Source organism: Eptatretus burgeri, chromosome 9 (assembly GCF_056783735.1).
Source record: "Eptatretus burgeri isolate ZD-2024b chromosome 9, Ebu_testis_v1, whole genome shotgun sequence".
NCBI classification, from domain to species: Eukaryota; Metazoa; Chordata; class Myxini; order Myxiniformes; family Myxinidae; genus Eptatretus; species Eptatretus burgeri.
In genome coordinates this window covers 7,660,378-7,684,041 of record NC_140969.1, presented here as the reverse complement: position 1 = coordinate 7,684,041, position 23,664 = coordinate 7,660,378, and the positions used below count along the sequence as shown (strand labels likewise).

At 44.5% G+C, this 23,664-nt stretch overlaps 1 protein-coding gene across 1 annotated transcript in view; it reads right to left on the bottom strand.

Moving 5' to 3' along the window:
* The window catches only part of LOC147019483 (potassium voltage-gated channel subfamily KQT member 4-like), a 311,546-nt gene that overhangs the window by 145,850 nt on the left and 142,032 nt on the right, over nucleotides 1-23,664 (bottom strand). Inside the window, exon 4 of the mRNA XM_085894007.1 lies at nucleotides 4,479-4,557. Coding sequence (XP_085750133.1) covers nucleotides 4,479-4,557 — 79 coding nt within the window. The remainder of the gene's footprint in view (nucleotides 1-4,478; nucleotides 4,558-23,664) is intronic.

Below are 23,664 nucleotides of genomic sequence, written 5' to 3'. Positions count from 1 at the left end.
CATGTGAAAATCACGCGATATGTCTGGGGATATGGCTCTGATTTCATGTCTGGCATTGAGGACCTCCATCCATTGTTGGGAGAGCAGAAGCAGCATATCCAGAGTAGAGTGACCTGGTCTGAAACCAAATTGATGATCGGATATCAGGCCATTGGAGAAGAGGAAGGATTTAATCTCTGAAGCGATGATGGATTCCATAACCTTGTTGATGATTGGGAGAAAGCTGATTGGTCTGTTGTTGTAGGGATCTGTTCTTGCACCTTTTCTTTGTAGGGCAGTAATGTTTGCTGATTTCCAAGCAGATGGCAGATGACGTTGAGCAAATGAGAGGGTGAATAGAACAGAGAGAGGGTGAGCAAGAGCAGGTTTTTAAGACACAAGCTCTCAACTTTGTCAGCAGAAAAGGACACAGCCGAGGGACAGTTGGGTGCGACTGGGTAAGGTGGGTAAGGGTTCTTTTTGGTCCTCGGGGACTTTTGGATCCTCAGGTTATTTTGGATCTTTTGGGTCTTAGGTGTCTTCGGGAATCTTGAAGGGTCTTCCAAGGTCGAAGCAGTCTCTAGACTAAAGGGTCAAAAGGGTCCATTTTTCGTATAAACTGCATTAGAAAGGTTCTTCTTGTTCTTCATTTTTAGACGGACGGACGGATGGAAATCGTGAAATATTCAAGAGGCTTCACCGCTTAAAAATTATCTCACTCCTCTCTGCGCATGTGCGGTCCGGGACGAATTCAGAGCCAAAATACTGTTAAACTGTGGGTTCGTTTTCCGATTCATGTTCCAATTTGTGTTCAAAATCGAACATTCAATTTCGATCAAGTTGTTCCTCGATCATGAACTCACATTTGTGGACAGATGGACAAAAATAAGTGAACCAATTGCTAAAACCACACTATTTTGGCTTTGTGTGCGTGAGTAATAAAATGTGACTCTCCCATGAGAATACAATGGCATGAAAATGTTTCCTGCTTGTCCGAGAGGAAGGTGAGGGAGGCAGTGTACTCCCTTTTGAGCTCTCTTGGCCAGGGTTTGATGACCCTGATCCGATTATGAACAACTGTTCGATTGGTGCTTCGCAGGCAGATTGTTGGATCACGACGCATACCGTCCAGAGATGGATGTTAAAGCCGGGTGTCCATAGTTGGTGGACGTCAAACACCTCACGGTGTATTTCACGAAGAGTGCACGAGGTAGCGCCGGCACAATGAACAAGGTACCAATTCCTGTCCAAATCGGTTCCAGTCAAACGTCAGGCCTGGCAGGCCGGTCCATGAAAGACTCGACCGAAGACTTTCTCCGATCGGCCACACAAAAATGTGGGAATAATTGGGGCTTTTGAAGGAGTAATCGCATTGGATGCTTCCTGCTTGGACATCACAGCCCGTAAAGGAATCAATCAGGAATTTTCGCTCTGAGATGTCACAGAAAATTGAAAAAAAAATGTAAAATAAGGTTTGCATCGCTGGATCAAAACGTCGGAAAATCTTTGTCAGTCGTTAGCATGTACAATTAGAACCCTTGGTGTTGGCTTAACGGTTTAGGTGGCTGACCGGCTTAAGACCTTCGGATCTTGAGTTCGAGTCCGTTTTTCCGTTGAAATAACACCAGGTGGGTTGATTCAGTCATTCTTCCGAGGTCGGCAACAAGAGTAACAGGGGCACTGCATCAGTGGCACAACCGCGCTTCCAGAAATGACGCAACCAGCAGCGATAAGCTGCATGCGAAGCAAGAAGTGGAATCATTTGTATTCCAAGCACATTCTTTGTCATTTCACAAATACAAACGCCTCTGCAATTGCGCTGGAGATCGCAAGCTTGTTACCCCGGGGTAATAAGATTCCATCACAAGCTACAAGTTGATGAGATCAGTGTCCAACAAGATGCAACTCAAATGGTCGCATTAAAACCCAGGATAATCCAAGCAAGATATGAAATATTGTGTTAAATGTTTAAATTCTTACGCTGATATAGAACTCGTCCACATTCATATGTCCTTAAACATAAGAATGAAACAAATAGAGTAGTTCCCAGCCAACAACATTAGCAGTGAAATCACACCCATCATCACATCCTGTGGCCTTCTCGAGTGACGATGATTTTTTTTTGGTTTCCCAAATGCTTCATTTAAGATCACTGCGACATGGCAAAGATCCAAGGTACAACTTGTCTTGGAAAACTTCCTGTTTAGATGAGCACATCATGAAATAGTCTGTTACAAAAACATCACCAGGAGATATTTGTCTGCCAATGACGGCAATGACTCCTCATTTCTGCCATAATTGGCAGACCGATATGCAGCACGCGTCAAAGCTACTTGGCTACTTTGACGTCCCATGGCTCAATAACATGAAAAATCTCATAACACTGGTAGCGTGTGGGATCTTGAGGCACGGATAAAGATTGTTTGTCGTCCCATCACGCCTGTGCCATGGTGTGGTTACCAGCACTCCCATTGGCCAGAACAATAAACAATGGCCAACCAACTCCTGTAAAACACCGTGCGATCGTTCATGTTCGCAGCATAAACGCCGACAGGAGAGCCGGCTCTCTGTCCCTGTCTGGCCAACCGGTTCGTGAGCGACTTGGGCCAAAACCTTTCCCAGGTTTACCGCACAAGAAGGTGGGAACAATTAGGGCCATTAAAGAAGTGGTAGTGGTGGTGGTAGTGGTAGTAGTAGTAATAGGCCTGGTGTTGGCTTAACGGTTAAGGTGGCTGCCTTAAAATCTTCAGGTCTTCAGTTCAAGCCTCTGTCATGCTGTTAAATAAAACCAGGTGGGTTTGACTCAGCCTGTCATTCTTCGAAGGATCGCAAAATGAGTAGCAACTCACTGGTAACAGGGGCATTGCATCAGCAGCACAGCCATGCTTCCAGAATGATGCAACCAGCAGCTACAGGCTACATATAAAACACTAAATTGTAGTAGCAGTTGGTAGTAACAACACAGATAATTGCTTTGCAATGCATGTCCTCTACTGATGTGTTTCCAAGTTTAAAGGGCATAATTAACTCTGAAAAATTGACGAAACGCCCTCAAACTTGAACTTGTTCTGTAACTTGTCATAATAAAGCCATGTACCAAGATTCAGTTTAATCTGTTAAAGGGTATGGGGGAAAAAAACAAGGCTAAACCACAGGTGGGACGGACGGAGAACAAACCGATATAATCAATCCATCCATCCAGAGACCATACTCTGTGCGGAGCGTTGGTGCAACCTAAGCAGTCTCCTTGGCTATTTGGTACAATCCTGGATGGGTCACCACTCCGACACAGGATACCAGCAAGCTGGCACTCATTTTGCTGACCTCGGAAGGATGATGGGCAGAATCAACCCCACCTGGTATTAATTCAACAGCCAAGTGAGATTTCAACTCAGGATCCCAGGATCCCAAGCCCACCGCCCTAACCATGAAGCCAACACCAGGCATTACGATTATACACATGTATAATGCATTGGGTGTCAGGAGTTAAATTGCAGAAAGTAATTCAACGAGAAGGGATAAAACGGGGGTGGGGGGGGGGGGTTGCCCACAGCCACAGCACACAGTCCAAGAAAGCTTCAACGAGCGCACGCTGCATGCACTTCAGTCGGAAGGCCGAAGCACATGGTTAAACAAACAAATACATCCAAACCGACAGGGGCCAGAATGCATGGTCATACGATAGCTGGCCTGATAAGATTTAATTCAAAAAAGGTAGAAACCAAGCATTATAATAAAGCTAGGGACGTGCAACTTGGCCCCACGGCCAAAGTACACAGTCCAACAAGCCTGTTCCATGAGCATACATATACGAACATTCCAGCACGGAGGCTGAACTACATAGTCAACCGAACATGTCCATTCTAACCCAAGGAGCAAGATTGCATGGTTATAAATTAACCTGGGGTGCACTACTTATGGTTAAAGCCTTTTTTCCTTTAAAGGGTAAAAAAAATAAAAATAGGTTCAACCCATGCAAGGTCAACCGAACGCAGACTATCCCAAAGGGCCAGATGCATGGTCATACAATAACCTGGGTCCACGACTCAGACGGAGTGGATTCCCATCAATAGTTGAGCCGATAAGCTCAGTGGCGCCGTTAAGGCCGTGCAACCCATGCAATTGGATAGGGCCAAGGGACAACAAGGGCACCCATGCGACCGTTCGTTTTACACAATATTTCGAGATGGGACCCCCGAGGGTGGTTGTGATGGTGATGGATCTCACCTTACCAGAAAAAAAACAAAAAAAAAAAACAAAGAAGCTACAATCTTTATCTTACGACCCAAGCAGTCCCCTTGGCCAGTTTGGTTGAGATTGGATAATTAACTCGCAAATGCATCGACCACAGGCATGCACAGACAGACAGACACCAAATTGCGTATTTTAGTACGACAGGGGCCCCCACTGGGCCACTATTGTGTTTTGCATGGGGCCTCCAAATGACTGCTACTGCCACTGGCTAAGCTGTACCATGTGGTACAACTACCAAAAAGTACCTGTTCACTGGAATGGTGACGATGAACTCTCGTCTCACACCAGCAACTGCTGCAAAGGGTTCTGACCAACAGGAGGTGCCTGCAACATATCCAGCATATTTAGGCATCGATTGCACAGTTTACGAGGATTTTAATAGCTGGAAATACCGTTTTAGCTTTGAAATGCTACTTCCGACTTAACATGCAGTCTGCAGTGAGCAGAACCTATGGAAGGCAGAGAACCACCCGCTGCAAACAAGTAGTCTTGGGTGCTACACTGTGGCACGTAGGTCAACCAACAAAGTTCTTGTGTTTTTTTGTCAATGCCAGCCCTCCTCCAGTTGGGAATCAATCTGTGGATGCATTTCTGGCTCAGTGGCCTGCTCAACTCTCAAGGGCAATCCACTCCATGCTGATGAAGGCCAGCAGCTAACACACTACTTGTTTTGCAGTGGGGCAGTGATGTGCCTCACTGACTGTGGCTTCAGCGAGAAGTATCTTGAGAAATATTTTTATTTAACATATTTACCTCTGCCACCGAAGGTAGGCGGAGGTTATGTTTTCACCTCTGTCTGCCTGTGTGTCTGTCTGTCGATCTGGAAGCTGGATATCTCAAAATGTTTATTGACAAAACGGATTATGACAAAAACGGATTATGACAAAACTAGGTGGAGGAGTTGGTTCGGTGATGAGAACAAGCCGATTCGATTTTAGTTCAGGTCCGGATCCAGATCCAGCCTTTCAGTGGGATATGAAAACGTGAACTGTTCAGCCTGGTGGAGGTATGTGCTTTACCAAGTGCCATTCCAATTTTATTTATAATGCACTTCTTTATACTTTTCTGGAGTGTTTTGGAGTGTTGTGATGATTCCACAAAACATTTTGCTATTGAGAGCTCATTAACCATGTGTGTACTTTGCCTGAGGTCAAAATAAAAATATTTGCCAAATGAAAAGCAAATGTTTTCACAACAGGCTTCATATATTTTGTCGCAATGCTTCAGGGTGTCACAGCATTATGGAATCCTTGTTATAATTTTATTTATTATATCATCATCATCATCATCATCATCCTCATCATCATCATCCTGGTGTTGGCTTAATGGTTAGGGTCATGGACTTGGGATCCTAGGATCCTGAGTTCAAATCCCACTTGGCTGTTGAATTAATACCAGGTGGGGTTGACTCTGCCTGTCATCCTTCCGAGGTTGGCAAATTGAGTGTCAGCATGCTGGTATCCTGCGTCGGAGTGGCGACCCGTCCAGGATTGTGCCCAATAGCCAAGGAGACTGCTTCGGCAGCACCGACGCTCTGCACAGAGTATGGTCCCAATGGATGGAATAACAATAACGTCGCAAGATCAGGGGCTTTCCATGACTTGTATAACGTCCGATGGACCAGCACATTATGCGAACGAACCAGTCGCAAGGACTTGCTGAGACAATTAACAACCTCAATCATCAAGATATGTTAATGGACAAAACGATCAGCCTTGACTTTGGCAACTCAAATAAGTCCAATTAACAAAGATCGAGACAGTTGTTTAAAATATTAAAATCCAGGATCTATTTTATGCTCAATCTATAATTTCAGTCGATGAACATGTATTCAGAAATCCAACCCGCCGATATCGGCAGGCCGGCAAGAATCGAGAGCTTGGTGATGGGGCACTTAAATTGCACAAAACATCACAGTAATCAAACAGAATCTGAATCTGGTTAAAACATGATCTGGACCAAACACTAAGCCCAGGGACGTCAATGTATGGTGCTCAGTTAATTTGCACATTTCATCGATTTTCGAGAGGGTCATGATCCAGTGAACATGGGATGAATGCAATGAATATTTGCATTACAAGAATCTACAAAATTAATGTTGCGCTGCAAGATGTTTTTGAATATTGTACACACAACCCAAGCACAGGCAGATAAATATAACAAAGGGAAAACTAGAAGGGTACTCGGTCGAGCGCACACCTCCGCCACGCAATGTATGTCTGATCCACGAGAACATATCGGGCCCAATACATTTTTGAAATATCATGCTATATACCCGTTTTTGGCCCAATCTCTCAATGGTGAAGAATCACTTTAAAAATTAAATAATTATCTTATCCAGATTCGGATTCAGATATCGTGCACACAAACAAACAAACAAACAAGGGGGTGAAAACCCTCCTTTCACCTTCGGTGGCGGAGGTAAAGAGCACGGAGATTCCTTTACGACACCGTGAGAGAATGAAATGTCTACCGATGAGAAGGTTTCTGAGTATACAAAGGAGAAGTGAGGACTTTGGATTCTCTGTCTTTCGGTTTAAATGGAGTGCAGATGAGCACCTTTTTTGGAGTTGGTAAAGATTATGGACGGTCGAGTGTCTAAGGAACTCAACGGTGTATCAGCTCCAAGATATATGTGCCATGGAAGCATGGAAGATAAATTTCCACCCTGAGTTCCACACCAAAAGGGTGATCGGGAAGGACCGTGGACCCAGTTGCAATGCTAGCGACAGACACAGCAATATTGAATCATAAAAGCAAGCCTAGGGCATGACACAGCCTGAGAGAAACTCAAGATTTGAAGAATCGCTCTCCACCAGAGGCCACACACCATGAGCACGTCTGTCACCAGGGCCAGTGCAATGTTCCACCAGCTGTCATGAACTCCACTCAGCCAACAAAGTTCCTCAGCTAATCTTTTACTTTCTTTTCCAGCACTCTCACTCGCTTCCAGTCTCATTCTCAGATCCACATTGCTGCACTTTAGTGGGAAGCCATAAGCTACGAGTAATCGTCCCCTCTTTCACATCCGCGCTTGAACAACTAGCAAGAAGATTCATTGCAGATGTGCGTTTCTCCAACTGTGTCACATTCTGATTTAACCAAGTAATTCAGGAATCCTAGGAGGTTGGTTTGTGTGTTATGTCCAATAATCATGGCAACATTCCACTCTGAAGCATTTCAAACGCTAAGAATGGCTGGCAGGATGGCATAGAGGTACACACACTCACCTCAAAGCTGTCTCGCCTGCGTTCATATCTTGACCCAGCGAAAATTACCATACCGGTGTTTCACGGGCAGGCCGATTCATCAACGTGTGCGCCGTCCCTGATGGACCTGAAACTGACATGACGTCTGCCAGAATTAGCTGGTGGACGTTAAAGATCATACGGTGTCCTTTGTGAAGAGTAGGCGAGCTATCGCCGGAACATTGAACAAATTCTAAATTCCTGCCATAATCAGAAGGGGGCACCTCAACAGCGGCATAGCCACGCCACGAGCCACTGCTGTTACACGGCAGCAATGTATTGCATACTAGAGGAGAAAGGACTAGAAAGCCAAAGACAGACACACTAGACTTTAACACCGAAAGAGCAAGAGAAGAAACAATATGAAACGCAACGTACACGCCACGATGCCGCACCGCAAATCATAACAGCAATATATGTTATCCACACAAATGAAGTGTATTATGTTGTGCTTATGTGTCCCAACGTAATTTGATATGAATGGAATGCATTAATAGAATAAAATAAAGGAGAAAGAAGAGAAGGCCATTTGCAAAATCTTAATGAAAATGCCAGCGGGTTTGTTGTCACTTTCAATGCATTTTATACTGGCAATAAGTTCGGAAAAGCTGCCACAATGGAAGCAAGCAATCAAGTCGACTCATCCTCAGTGCCGTTTCCTCGATGCCCATTAAGGAGGCTTCCTCACAGCGATCGTTCAGTCCAAAAAAAAATGTCATAACCTGAGAACTTTTCTCACCATGAACATAATGTCAAAGCAATATCCAGGGGCTTATTCAAAAATGAAGGCACCACCGATTGCACCTGAGCCATACCTGGTGGCCAGCTTTACTCGTCGGTGGTGCTTTCATTTTTTAATATGAATGTTCCCAACTACATCTTCTCTTTTTTTTCAATCTCCAACAGCTGTATTTTTGGACTTTCCTTCTACTCCTGTTTCATCAATTCTCTCAGAAGTAATAAAAAAATACAATATGAGAAAAATAAATCATGGCCAGGAAAAAAAATAAAAAACAACGCCTGTGCTCATGTATTGAGGTATTGTTAATTGTTACCTTATTGAAAGAGGTATTTTATCAATTATTTTTGAAATACAGAACTCAGAATAACTCAAAATATCTTAAAATATCTAAAAATAGCTTATGGGAGTTCAATATATTTCGGATATATCAGCTTAACTCGGTGCAGCTCGAGATAGCTCAGAGTACTCTGGATAGCTCAGTGGGCTATAGGTCAGAATAATAAGGATAGCCCAGCATAACTCAGTGTAGCTCAGAGCTGTTGGGGTTTGGGTTAACATTGGTATTTCATGTGTGTACTATTCGTGAATGTCTTTACCTTGGTAGCCTTTCTTGGTTACTTTATTGACCTTTCTTCAGCTTCGAGAGCGTCGGAGAAGTTGATTTATTTATATAATCCAAGCCACCTGGGTTTAATTGGTTTTGGAGAGAGCAGGGAGGGGAGGAGATAGAGGTGGGAGAGAGATAGGAGAGAGGAGGGAGGGAAGAGAGAGAGGGCGAGAGAGAGAGGGAGAGGGAGAGGGAGAGAGAGAGAAAGAGAGAGACTTTTGTATCTTTGTATGATAAAGATAGAAAAGAAAGCCCCCAAATGGGAGTTACATTTTCATTTCAGAGAAAGAAGGAAAACCAAGAAACAATTTCTGAAGAAAGGAAAGGATGAATCGGGTGGATTATATACGAAACATTTCACAAAAGGATAAAGATTCCTCTCGGACTTTGCAAATAACTTCTTTTATACACCATTTTGATTCGAACTGTGGTAATCTTCCAATTACTGAAAAGAAAGCAAAATCCAATTTAACACGACTTATTACAAGGTTTTGGAACAAAAACAAAGCATCTTCATCATTTACTCCAACACCATCAAGTTTTCTTTTCCTTGACTTATACACTGCCATCTTTGCCTGAGCAAGCAGGAAATTGGCTAACACAGCATTGGAATTTTTGTGTGGGATATCCAATCCGTAGATGAACACACAAGTGTTAAAAAACAAACCAAACCTCACAAAACAATTCTGAAGTAAAATAAATAAAGGTGCCAACCGTTGGCATTTAACATAGATGTGAAAAAGGTTTTCAGATTTCTTACAAAAAGGACATTCATCTACAAGCAGATTTGAAAAATGGTGTAACAAGTGATTAGAAGGAAGGATCCAGGTCACCATGACCATGAGGTCACCACCTCTCCATTGGAGGTCACCATGTCGTGGTGGTACAGGAGGGTGATAAAAACCTTTCCAGTTAGGAAAATAAGGGGGAGAACAAGGTAAGAGGTCTCTCCATCGAACCTTCTGCTGTGTTATTTGCCGTTGCGAACGAAATTTTACACAACCCAAATAAAGGTCTTTTTGTTTGGGAAGGCTATTGAAGCCTACGTGAAAAGGACAAGGAAGAGAGCTGGCTAGAGAAAAAAGCACATACGAGTTCAGGAAAGGTAGAGAGAGAAGGTATTCAATGTGCATTTTGTTCATTGCTTTGCTGGTCCTGCTCTCAAGCAGGTGTGAGCTGTGTGCAAGTCCAAAGCACACTACCTAATATGCATGCCACAATTCGAGAGGATCACACACCGACCAGGCTTGCCAATGCATCAGCTCCGATCCAGCTGCCGTTTGGGCTGAGAAGATCTACGACAGATTTAACGCCCTTGTTGGTAAAGCATTGAATAAAACACCTATCAGCAGGCATATCATGGAAAAGGGAGTTGTAGAACAAAGGTTCTTCCAGAAACATGTTTCGTGTAAGAATGTGTAGCTCTTGTTATTGTCAGAGTTTGCCATGCATTTAGTATGCTCTGATAGAAACCAGAGAGGGGGGATGTGTCGATTTTGGAAAGGTCCATCAGGAAAAGAGAGTGGTCATAGCCTAGCCTCCCAGCCTGTTGCAAAAGGTGACTAGCGACGTTGACCCATGGTGCAGAGGGTCACATGTATTGCATGCGAAAAGCAACCGAGAGTCGAAAGGCCATTAGCCGGCTTTTTATGTCGACCAGGCCTTGTCCTCCATCGGTCAGTGGTAAACTGAGGACCCCAGGTCGCAGCCAGTGTTTTCCGTCCCAGAAAAAGGACACCAAGCACTTCTGGAGCTGTTGAAGCAACGCCGCTGGAGGATGCAGCACGAATAACCTGTGCCATAAGGCAGAGGCCACCAGTGTGTTGATGACCAAGACCCTTCCACGATATGACAGTTGTGTGATCAGACCTTTCCATTTTTGCAGTTTACCCTCAACAAACTCAAGCAGACCAGCCCAATTTTTTGCTACTGTGGTATTATTACTGAAGAACACTCCAAGGTATTTCACACCATCATTGGCCCATGACAGTGGATCAGGAAGTCTTGGCGCCAAGTAGCACAACGGACCGAGCTGAAGGGAGCTCGTTTTGTTCCAATTTACTTTGGCTGAAGAAGCCTTTTCAAAGAAGGACAAACAATAACGAACGATGTTAACGTCATTGATATCTTGTACGAATACACATACGTCATCAGCGTATGCCAGTACCTTGATGGGCCGTTCAAGCTGGGACAAACTAACCCCTGTTAGTCTACAGCGCAAAGAAACCAGTAGGGGTTCGATGGAGAGAGCATAAAGCAATCCGGAAAGAGGGCAACCTTGTCTAATTCCCTTGTTAATAGACAAAGGTGCAACAAGTTCATTATTTATCTTAAGCACACTATAAATATTATTGTATAGTATTTTAATATAAGAGATGAAGGTTGAACCAAGTCCAAACCGCTCAAGTACTTCGAAAAGATACCGATGGTCAATACGGTCAAAGGCTTTCTCCTGATCAAGGAGAAGAAGTCCTAAATCTTTAGGGTTTTCCTTGCACAGTTCAATGATGTCTCTCACAAGGGAGATGTTGTCATAGATGGAACGTTTTGGGACACAGTAACATTGGTCTTCTTTCAACAACGAGGATAAATAAGGAGTAAGTTGCGATGCCAGGGCTTTTGAAAATATATCTTATAGTCCGTACATAACAGGGAGATAGGACGCCAATTTTCAATACTCAGCATGTCTCCCTTTTTTGGGATGAGGGTAAGAAGAGCTCGTTGGCAACTCTGAGGTAGCTCTCCAAGCTGGCAGCTTGCGTTCAAGGTCTTAATGAGTTCTGGACCCAATAAGTGCCAAAACTTCTTGTAAAATTCGGTTGTAAGTCCATCCAATCCAGGTGCTTTCCCAATGGCAAGGCCGTGCAGGGCAGTGCCAAGTTGATCCAAGGTGATGGGTCTTTCCAGATGGGGACGCCCATCTTCACACAACACTGGCAGGCCTACGGAGACGAGGCGACACTGACAGGATTTATTTGTTCCATTGAATATATTTTCGAAAAGTATTCCTTCACGAAAAGTTTGATTTCTGATTGCATAAAGGTAATGGATGAATCTGCCAATCGCAGCTGAGAAAGCCGTTTACTGGGAAGACATTTCTCTAAGGAAAAGAAGTACTTGGTTTGTTCGCTTTCCTCATTCAGGTGTCGCACCCTCATCCGAACTAACGCACCACGTGCATTCCTCTCGGTTATTTCCTTTAGTAAGGACTGTTTCTCAGTTAAGGTTTTTTGTATGTTTCTATTATTTTGTCCGATGACCCGTTGAAGATGTAAAATCTCCAACTGTAATATTTTCTTAACTTCATGGTCAGCCCTTGTTGAGAAAAAATGGTACTGTTGACAGAACCCTTTAATTTGGGTTTTTACTAAATCCCACCATATCAACGGGTTAACGGAACAGCTTAGCTTCTGTTCTCGGAGAGACGTCCAGAAGGATTCAAAGGGCTGAATGAAGTTGAGGTTTTCTAGTAAACTGTTATTGAATTTCCAGTGAGAGCTCCCTGGACATGGTTTAGAGAGTTGAATAAAGACTCGAGCGAGGGAATGGTCAGAGAAACCAGAAGGCACAATATCGGATTTATAAACTCCATGTAATAAATGAGAATTTACATAGATGCGATCAAGCCTCGCAAGTGAGGTGTGGTTGTTTAAATAACGACACCATGTGTAAGACTGATCAGAAGGGTGCTGCACGCACCATATATCATGAAGATTATATTTCGCAATGATGTTTGCAAAAAGTTTTGCGGTACATGGTTGGGGTTCCGACCCGTTCCGGTCAAATGAAGCATTAACAGTACAGTTAAAGTCGCCATCAATAATAAAACAAGTCTGCAAATCCAGTGTTTGCAGGAATTTTCTCAGTTCGGTAAAAAAGGAGATCCGCTCATCATTTTTGCTTGGAGCGTACACATTCAGAATTGTGAACTTGATCTGATTGATAGAGAAGGTCACGGAGGCAAGGTGTCCATCAATAATACTCATAAATTTAAGGCAGGACGGATGGAAATGTTTCCCAAAGACAAACATGATGCCTGCCTTCGACGAGGAGTTGTTACTGAAGAAACATTCCTTGTCCATAAATAGTCGCCACTGAGCCTGAACAGATCGGAGAGCATGGGTCTCTTGTAACAAAGCTATGTTGAGACCGTTGACCTCTACCAACTGTTTAATTTGGATCTTGCGGAGCGGACTCCCACCACCATTAACATTTATTGTTCCAATCTTGAAACTGGCCATGAGGAAAATAATAGTTTCTAAGAATAAGATCAGAAGCGGGATAATTGATTAGGATCCCTTTTCGCCTTGGCAATCAATTTTTTTAAGCGGTGACAGTGTCTGGTGGAAACCGAATAGGTCAGGCTTACGTACGATAGCCTGAGCACACTCAAGGAAGGACGGTAGATCTGGAAAGTATTCCGTCAGGTTTATATTGCGTTTCCTATATGTATTTTGTAAGAAGAGTCTTATTTGTTCAGGGGAGGTAGGACTTTGACCGGTGAGCTTCTCCACCGTTTCCACCTGACTGTTCCTGTTTGCTTCCTCCAGGTCAGATTCGTCAGAGTTGGTTTTAGTTTTCGAGTCACACAAACTTTTACTGTCCTGCCTATCGATACTGTCGTCAGTATTGATACACAGATCTGTACTGGTTACCAGGTCTATGTGCTCTTCCATTGTGGGAACATCTCCAGGTGAAGTAATGGAAATAATCGGGGGAGTTGATGAAACAGAAACACCATCAGTGGATGTAGCGATATCGCATCCCTCGACCGTAACGGTGTTATCGACCTCCAATGGCGTGGAGGTATACAGTACTTTGGGGATTTCTTGTAAAACATCCATTTTAACATTTCCTGCGTTTCCAGCTTCACCGCGTGATGGACTGGGAGCAGTAACAGGGTTAACATTTGTTTCACTATTTCCCGCTGACAAGGATTTAGGGTTAACATTTGTTTCACTATTTCCTGCTGACAAGGATTTAGGGTTAACATGTGTTTCACTATTTCCTGCTGACAAGGATTCAGGGTTAACATTTACCAAAGTGACAGCAGGATTATCACGAGTGGTCTGTGTATCACCATCAATGGACTTTCCAATAGGAGAGTTTTTAACGAGTGACAGTTTTCTTCACTGGAATAAGAGGTAAAGTGGTCTCTGTAAGGGAGACGTCTCTGTCCTCACCTGCAAGTAGGCTGAACTTGTTGGTCGTAGGTACAGGGGTCCGGGTCCATTCCGGATCCATTCCGGGTCGGCCTTGTAGAGTGACGTCAGTCACAACTGCAGGAACATTACCGACAGATTCCTCCTTTGTAAATGCTCCTTTCTTCTGGGTTAAACGGCCATCAGGTAAGGTCTTTCTTTTTCTTGATGAAACGATGGTTAAACCATCCCAAACATTCGTTTTGCTGTTTAGACGATTGGACTGAGGGGACTGGGGTTGTTACCAGACACGGGATTCGCTTCCTTCATAGTCGAGGAAGAAGAAGAAGAAGAAGAAGACGTGTTCTTGTTGACGAGGTTCGTTTCATCGTTCGACGAGGTTGACTTTGGGCAAGATAGTTTCAAGTGTCCGAAATTACCACATTCAAAACATTTCAGGGTGTCAGTGGTTACGTAGACTTGGTAATCATGATTATCAATTTTGAGTTTTAAAACGATGTTCAAGGTTCTTTCAGCGTTAGAGGGAGGAAGCACTACATAAGCTTGTCTCCGAAAAGACATCACATGCTTCATCTGATCGTCCTGGCTACGTAAAGGTAACATGGTGATCTGAGAAACCACAGTACCATAACGAGATAATTCAGATATCAGTGTCTGATTTTTCAGGAAAAGGGGGGGGGGGCGTTCGAGATAATGACCTTCACGGCCGGAGTGTCCAGAGGGGAGACGAGCACGAAATGTCCGTCATCTGTTGATAGTCCGGTCCATACGATTTCGTGAACCAGTTCTGTCTCAGACACGAAGATTACCACACGTTTGTTCATTTGTGAGGCTGCACGAACTTTCTCTGTACCGACTTTGTTTCCCGTAGCGATAACGAGATCCTCGACGCTGACGTCGTCGGGTGCGACACAGACAATGCCATGTTTTCTTGTTAATGCTTCAAATGCCGAATAACGGGAATAAGAAGTCATATTTAGGAAGGGGGAGGAGGGGCGATTGCTCTCGTGCAGTAATTAAATACGAGCCGAGACAGCTTTCCAAAGGAAATAAACACAGCTTCAGTGAGGAAAAAAACGATCAGTTGAAGGCCTGGCATGGGCCGCCAACTAAAAGCTATCCACAAGAAGCTGTGGGCTCTTTCTCTCTCTATCTCGGGGAAAAGGTATGCAAGAAGAAAACAGGGGGATGGGGAGGGAAGGGGAAGAGATGAACCGAAGGGCAAACCATGAAATAACAAGGACAGATGGGCGGGGTGGGGTGGGGTGACGACGGCGCGAGGGAAGGCCGGAGCGCGAGGTCTAACGAAGAGGGCAGGGAAGAGGGGAGGGTGGGAGCACAAATAACGATGCGTAGAAGGAAACAAAGGAAGGGAGGTGAAAAACGATGTGAAAGGGGATAGAAAGGCGCAAAAACAGGGCAGATCACAGCTCACCAAGACCACACAGCCGCCATGACACTCCACTCGACTCACCAACAGCCAGCAAGGGGCGAGAGAGAGAGAAAGAGAGAGAGAGAAAGAAAGAAAAAGAGAGAGAGAAAGAAAAAGAGAGAGAGAAAGAGAGAGAGAGAGAGAGAGAGAGAGAGAGAGAGAGAGAGAGAGAGAGAGAGAGAGAGAGAGAGAGAGAGAGAGAGAGAGAGAGAGAGAGAGAGAGAGAGAGAGAGAGAGAGAGAGAGAGAGAGAGAGAGATATAGATATTATTTTATTATAAAAGTATCAAAACACACCAGAAAAAGCACACTCCATAAGAACAAATCCAAACAATTTTACAGAAAAACTAAGTTCAACAAAAGCAATACAAACTAGAGGGGGAGCACTGCAAAACCTCCGCCGCCAATACTGTTGGGTCATTCAAATGAACCTGATATCCCATTCATTCAATTTGACGTCAACAGTTCTCACAGAGTTATAGTTTGCAACTTTCCCTTTTAATTTTACATACTCAATTACATACTCAAATATTTAAACCCCTCATTCGTACTCACTACTCAATTCGTACTCCACATACTCAATTCATTCTCTAAAAAAAAAAATTGTTAGAGAAAAAAAAAATACAAAATTTTCTGTTTTTTTTTTCTCTAATACTTTTTTTTTTGGGGGGGGGGGGTTGGAAATCACTTAAAACATGTAGAAATGCAAAAACAAAAATTCAAATATTTTTTCAAAATGGCCGCCATAGCGGCCATATTGGACTTTGGACCAAGTCCAAAATCTAATGGCATGATCCTTGGACCATACCTAATCACCCCATCAAGTTTCGTCGAAATCTGTCCAGGAGTTTTTCCGTAATACTGTTCACAAGCAAACAAACAAACAAACAAACAGACAGGGGTGAAAACAGTAACCTCCGTCCATCTTCAATGGCGGAGGTTAACAAGTGTGTCTGTTCATGTCAAAAACCACCACAGAATAATACATATATGCAAAAAGTAATTGTAAGTACTTTACACTTTTACAAACAGATTCCTCACGAAAAGAAACACAAAACCTCATCAGTGTACCACTGATCACCCACAATATCCAGGCTCAAAAGATAAGCCTGCTCCATTTTTACTTGTGCCGAAACCATACCTTGAAAGCACAAAACACATTTGCATTTCCCCCCTTCAATTTTGCTTTCCTGGTTTTATAAATTGCCAGTTTAGCAATGCCCAACATAAAGGACAAAAACGAAAGGACTGGTTTACTATTACAATTCCCCCCCCCCCCCCCCGATTCCATAAATAAAGACTGGAAAGGAAAAAACAAAATTAAATTTATAGAGAAGCTGTTGAAGGAAGAGAAAGAGGGGTACCAATCTCTTACATTCAATGAAAATGTGGGCAACATTTTCAATCAAATCACAAAAAGGACAAAAAATTAGAACAGAAGAATTAAACTTATGGAGTAATGTCTGTGTGACCAGGGCTTGATGTGCTCGTCTCCAATTCAGGTCTCCAGTTCGCCCAAGAGTTGGAGAACTATACATTTTGTTCCACATGGAAGTTAAAAAAGCTCCAGCAGGTAAGGTCTCATTCCACCGATTTTTCAACAGTTTTGTAAAACCAGGTATACATGCTTCCAGACATGTGTTGTAGATAGCCGTTTTCCCCATGACGTGAAACACACCAATTTCCTCAAAGTTTGAGGAGAACACACCCTCTTGTTTTTTTGAGGCAATTTGAAGTTCAGGGAAATAGAGAAGTGACTACCACCTCATCCACCCCAGTCCACCCGATGTTTAGTCTATGAAAGGTTTGAATTACTGCTTTCAAGACATTTTCCACAATACGAGCAGAACGAACACCAGGTTTTAATGAAAGTGAGCTTACAGGTAGCCAGGCATTCAAGGATGGCTGCAACAGGTCTCGCACTCTGTTTATTCCAACACTGGTGAAACAATGCATAACCGACCTGGAGGTTGAAATTCTAGAGAATAAAGGATTCCGAACTAATGGCTCATGTACAAACTTTTGGGCATCGTATGATACCTCCAAACGTTGCACTCTGAGGACTTGCCAAGCATTCAAAAGGCTCTGATGAAAACTGGGGAGTTGAGACATGTCAACGTGTTGCAGGTCGATGAGGAAAAGTGCATGGTCATATTTCAGACCTTCCACTTTCTGCAAACAGGCGTTTGTGAGAGGTCGCCAAGGAACACACAAACTGCACAGTAGGCGCTTAATTCTGGAAATTCGGAATGCCATTATCCGACTTGGGATATGCATCAGATTTTGACCACCCGCATTTCGGGGTCTGCAGACAAAGTCTGGGCCCAGCCAATGGTGGCCACCCCAGACAAAAATCAGTCAGAACCCTCTGAATGCCTGTGACCAAGTATCTCGGAGGTTCAAGTGGGATAACTTTAAGCCAAATAAAAGGAACCACAAGGTTATTTATGATTGACACCCGTGTCTTAAGCGAGAGAAGTTGGTACAATCTTCTCCACCTTGCCAGTTTCAATTTAATTTTTTTCCAGGAAGTTCTCCCAATTTTTTTGTTCATACGATTCAATTCCTAGAAATACGCCTAAATATTTAAACCCCTCACTACTCCACTGTATTCCTCCTGGTAAAACAGGCAGGGACGAGGAAGGCGATCTGGGGCCCACCCAAAAAGCTGCACTTTTTTTCCAATTTACCCTTGCAGTAGAAGCAAGCTCAAACTGGGTAAGGCAACGAGAGACCTCAGAAACATCTTTTTGATTTGCAATAGCAACACAAATATCGTCAGCATAAGCTGAAACAACGACTTTGGAGTTTTGTGAAAGAGAGACTCCAAACACCGAGTTCCGAAGTAAAACTAATAAGGGTTCAACGGATAGATCGTAGAGCATGCCTGATATCGCACAGCCCTGACGGATGCCTCGCTGAAAGGGGAAGGGGTAACAAAGACTATTATTAACCTTCAGCAGGCAAGATGCATTTTTGTACCATAACTTAACATAAGCAATACATTTTTCTCCAAACCCTGTTCTCCTTAATACATCAAACAAAAAAGAATGGTTAACACTGTCAAAAGCTTTTTCTTGATCTAAAAGTAATAAACCAAAACCAGATGTAGTTCGACCGAGACTGATCAAGTCTCTCACCAAAAAAAAATATTATCGTATATGGAACGTTCTGGAACACAGTACGATTGATCAGTGCCAATCAAGAAAGATGACTTCCTTTAAAGGCCCAGTCACACCTTGACGTTTTAGCCAGCAATGGCAACGTATCAAAATGTATGTAAAACGCTGGCTTACGTTGAACTTTTGATGCTTTTTTTAAAGATTCGGACGTATTCATAACGAGTTCGTCATATGCACAACATATTAGTAACGGACACAGAACGTTTCGTTGTCTTATAGATAACTTATAACAACGAATGCTTAGCCTGTTGTCGGCGTTCACAACCTATGCCCAACGATAGTCTAACTTATGCATAGCGCACTGCACGTATCGCCGACGATCACGTGGCGTAGCCTATTAAAAGGCTGCCGCACAACGATTCAAATCATAACCGCCGGAGAAATGAAAGTGTCAACATCGCAGTCACACCTTGGCGATCTTGCCAGCGTATGCCGACCTCTGAAAAATGCGTCTAAAACGCTGGCGCACGTCGAATACGGTATGGGTAAGTTTGGTATACGTGAGTAGAACGCTAAAGTACGCTATCATACGTCATAGTAAGTGGAGTACGTCTTGTAATTTTAAACGTGTTAAACATTTTACGACAAACTTGCCGTATGCCTCACACATTCCGCATGCGATGGGAATAAGTTGTACGCACGATATGCGAACGTCGGCACACGTCGACAAAAGTTACTTGTAAGCTACTCATAAGTCGAGACACGTCGAGCTGATGTCTAGCGTACCCGAAAGTTATTTCTAACTTATGAGTAACGTGGTTTGAACCAATTCCTTACGTATTTCCAACGCACATTGACGTATGTAGACGTATTTGATTGACGTCTTCCGGACGACCAAATAACTAAATGAACGTGTTTCTAACTTACAACTACCATATAATGGCGTATTGGCAGTGTTTAGGGGAATTGGTATATAAAAATACCCCCGAACGGGAGTGCCGGTCATCTCTGCCAGAGGTCGACAGAAGCAAAATCAAATTAGGGGCATCTATAATCGAAGGTGAATTTCAGGTTGAATTCGCTTTATTTCGGTGTCGATCAAGTCGTATCTCTGCCACAAAGTAGAGGAGCGTGATGACGTAAAGGATTTGCGTGTGCGCGCTGACGTGACTCAACGACGCGTCTGTTCTTGCGCGTGGTGTCACGTGACGAGTTGTGACGCGGCGGACGAAATATTTTTTTATACAATCATAAAACCTCTCTTTTGCACCGGAATTTTTACAGAGACCTGTAAAGCATGTTCTAAAACCCTCAAAAATGTAAACATTAATTTCCCAGACCCCAACAGTAAGCATTCCCTCGAGGAGACAATTCCAGGCTTCATCCCGTGCCTGCCAGAATCCGTGGCATCTCGGCACCCACATCCACCCACCCAACGCATTCGATGCATTTCCCTCATTAAAGGTGAATTTCAGGTCGAATTCGCATTATTTCAGTGTCGATCAACCTTATGCAGTGCGAAAGGTGGAAACATAATTGAATTTGAAGTTAAAATCAGTCGGGAGACGGTGTTGAGGTCTCCGGCGCACCATGAGGCGGATAAAAACTATAAAATCGGAACGAAAGCAAATTTCAAAAAAATGGCTCGTGTTGTTCTAGATAATAGTCCATAGTATCTGAATCACTAACCACATTTGATCTCTCTTGATAAATGAGGGAGGAGATACGATTTTAAATCGACGATTTTCGCAACTTTGACAGCCTCGTGACGTTGACCTCGACCTTGGACGACCTTGAAAGTTATATCGTTGTGCATGTCTCATCGACCTCTATCCATTCAAGGTGTAAACATTATGCATGTCAAGGTGAAAACATTACTTCGAAGTCTTTCGACTTATGAGTACCTTACAAGTAACGTGTGTCGACGTGTGTCAACGATCGCATAATGCACCTAAAACTTATGGCCAGCGTAGTGGAACTTGTGAGTCATATACGCTGGCACAAATCGTAAAATATCAAGCATGCTAAAATTTAAGGACAACCGCAAAGTACAACGATGAAAGCCAGCGTACGACGATGTCTGGCAGTGTTTTTCAGCGTGCTCTCAATGTTTGCAAAACTTGCCCATAACGTATTCGACGCGTGCCAGCATTTTAGACAAATTTTTCAAAAATCGGCATAAGCTGGCTAAAACGTCAAGGTGTGACTGGGCCTTTAGATGCGTTGCAAGTGCTTTTGACAATATTTTATAGTCCGTGTTGAGGAGTGACACAGGCCGCCAATTTGCGGTCTCATGCAGGTTTTCTTTCTTCGGAAGGAGACACAAAACTGCCCTCCGGCAGCTCAATGGCAATTCACCTTGTTCAACACTCTCCTGAAAGACCTCAAGAAGATTAGGGCCTAGAATGTCCCAGAAAGCCTTATAAAATTCAGCCGGAAGGCCGTCCAGTCCAGGGGCTTTCCCATCCTTGCTATCCTTGAACGCAGCAGTAAGTTCTCCAAGAGAAATGCCAGGCTCAAGCAATTGTTGTTGGTCTTCAGACAGAGAAGGCAGCTGTTCAAGCTGTTAGGAATTAAGTCTCTGGTACCAAAGGAATTAAGTCTCCGTCTCAGATCCTTGGTCAGAGTCCAAGACTCGCACCCAAAGAGCAAGACTGGAAGTACCAAGGACCTGAAGACTCGGACTTTCGTCCTCCCGCACAGGTACCGGCAGCGCCACACCCCATGATCCAGTGAATCCATGACTCCCCAGGCCCGACCCAGACGTCTATTGACCTCTGACTCGCAGCCAGCAGAGACATGAATATCACTGCCAAGGTAAGTGAATCTCTCCACGACCTCAACATCCTCACCACAAACAGACACAGACAGGACAGCAGCATCCAAGATGTCACCGAAAGCCTGGATCTTAGTTTTGACCCAAGAAACCCGTAATCCCAACGGCTCCGACTCCTCATTCAGCACCTCAAGGGCCCCCAAGAGGATGTCTAAAGTCTCCGCAAAGATGACTGCATCATCTGCAAAATCAAGGTCCGAGATCTTGACATTCCCAAATGATGCACCGCAACTTGATCTCTCCGACATCCTCCCTAAAATCCAGTCCATACAAGTGCTGAAAAGTGTGGGGGCAAGTACACATCCCTGACGAACTCCAGTAACAACTGGAAATAAATCAAAGATGGTACCACCACACTTCACAGCACTCTCAGTACCAGAGTAGAGTTCAGACATCAGATCGATCAGTTTTGGTGGCACCCCACGAAGACCAAGAATCCTCCAGAGGACATCCCGATTCACTGAATCGAACGCTTTACAGAGATCAACATAGGCTGCAAGCAGCCCTTGCCAAAACTCTCGTCTGCGTTCGGTGAGGACACGAAGTGCAAGGATACGGTCAATCGTTGACCTCTTTGGTGTAAAGCCTGACTGCCCTGGACGCTGGTGCTCAAGCAGATGGTGGCGAACCCTATCAAGAATTATCCGAGCAAAGACCTTACCCGGCACTGAGAGCAGCGTCACCCCTCGGTAGTTGTTGCAGTATTGGCGATCACCCTTCCCTTTCCAGAGAGGGACAACAAGGCCCCTCTTCCAGTCAGTTGGGATGATGCCTGTGTTCCAGGCAGAGCACAAAACTGCATGCAATGACACGAGTGCAGCATTTCCACCAGCCTTGAGAAGTTCGGCATGGATGCCACAGATCCCTGGAGCTTTGCCCCGTTTCAACTGGTTCACCGCAGCCCGTGTTTCCACAAGCGAAGGTGGACCACAGTTGATTCGAGGGTCAGCAACAGGGATTGTAACACCCTTGACGTCCAACTCGACAGCTGGGGGATCAGCCTGGTACAACCGCTCAAAGTAACCGGCCCAGCGGGCCTTCACTTCAGACTCCTCTGTCAAGAGCCTACCACTCTCTGCTCAAACTGCATTGCTCCGAGGGATGGGCTTGGATGAACGTAATGCGCGAATTCCCCTGTAAGCGGGATGAGAATCACCTGTCCACAGGTGATGCTCTACCCCCTCACAGATTCCTCGCACATAGGCCTCCTTGTCCACCCTCAGTGCACGTACAGTTTTACGCCTCAGCTCCCTGAACAGCTCAGCTCTGCCATTCAGCCTGGCCCTGCGACTCTGGTCAATGGTATCCAGTGTCCCATGAGAGACAAAATTCTTCTTTGCCCTGCGGTGAGCTCCAAGGCATCCACCGGCAACATCAAGGACGGTGGTCTTGAAGGCGCTCCACAACTCTTCAGGACCCCCCAAGTGTCCACTCAGCCTGTTCGCAAACTCCTCAGCTACTCTCTCATCCCTGAGCTTGGCAACATCCAGCCTAGGCTGGGATGGTACCATTCTCCAGGATTTAAGGTGCAGCTTTAGAGTTGCTACAACAAGCCTGTGGTCAGTATTGAGGAACTGAGCACTCCGGTAGACCCTGCAGTTCTGGATCATCCTCCAACGACCGTCAATGAGGACATGGTCAATCTCCTTTGCCACACCGCCAGCGTTGGAATACCAAGTCCAGCGATGAGCTTGTGGGCGCTGAAACCATGAACCAGCCACCCTAAGTCCATGACTTCTTGCAAAGTCAAGGAACTTAGTGCTATTCTGGTTCATAGTTCCTGACCCATGGGGACCAACACACACCTCATAACCATCCCTATCAGTTCCAGTCGATGCATTGAAATCCCCCAAGACTAGAAGTGTATCTCGTCTGGGGCACTGATCAACCACAGACTCGAGTGTGGCGTAGAATGCATCCTTCACGGTGAGATCACTCGCCTCAGTCGGAGCATAAACAGAGACCAGGGAAATGACACCTAAGGAGTGACGAATCCTTAATCTCATGATAAGCTCATTTACTGGTGTTACCTCAATTATCATTGGGTCAGCTTATTGGACACAGCTACAGCAACTCCTTGGGTATGGTAACCATCAGAGTGACCAGACCAATAGTAGGTGTAACCACCCACCATTATCTCGCCGCAATCCGGTCTCCGAACCTCAGAGAGAGCTGCAATCCCGATGTCCAAACGCTTGAGCTCAGATGATAACAGAGACAGGTGATCATCCTCTCTTAGGGATAGGACATTCCAGGCACCCACCCGAAGGGACCGCCTCAGGT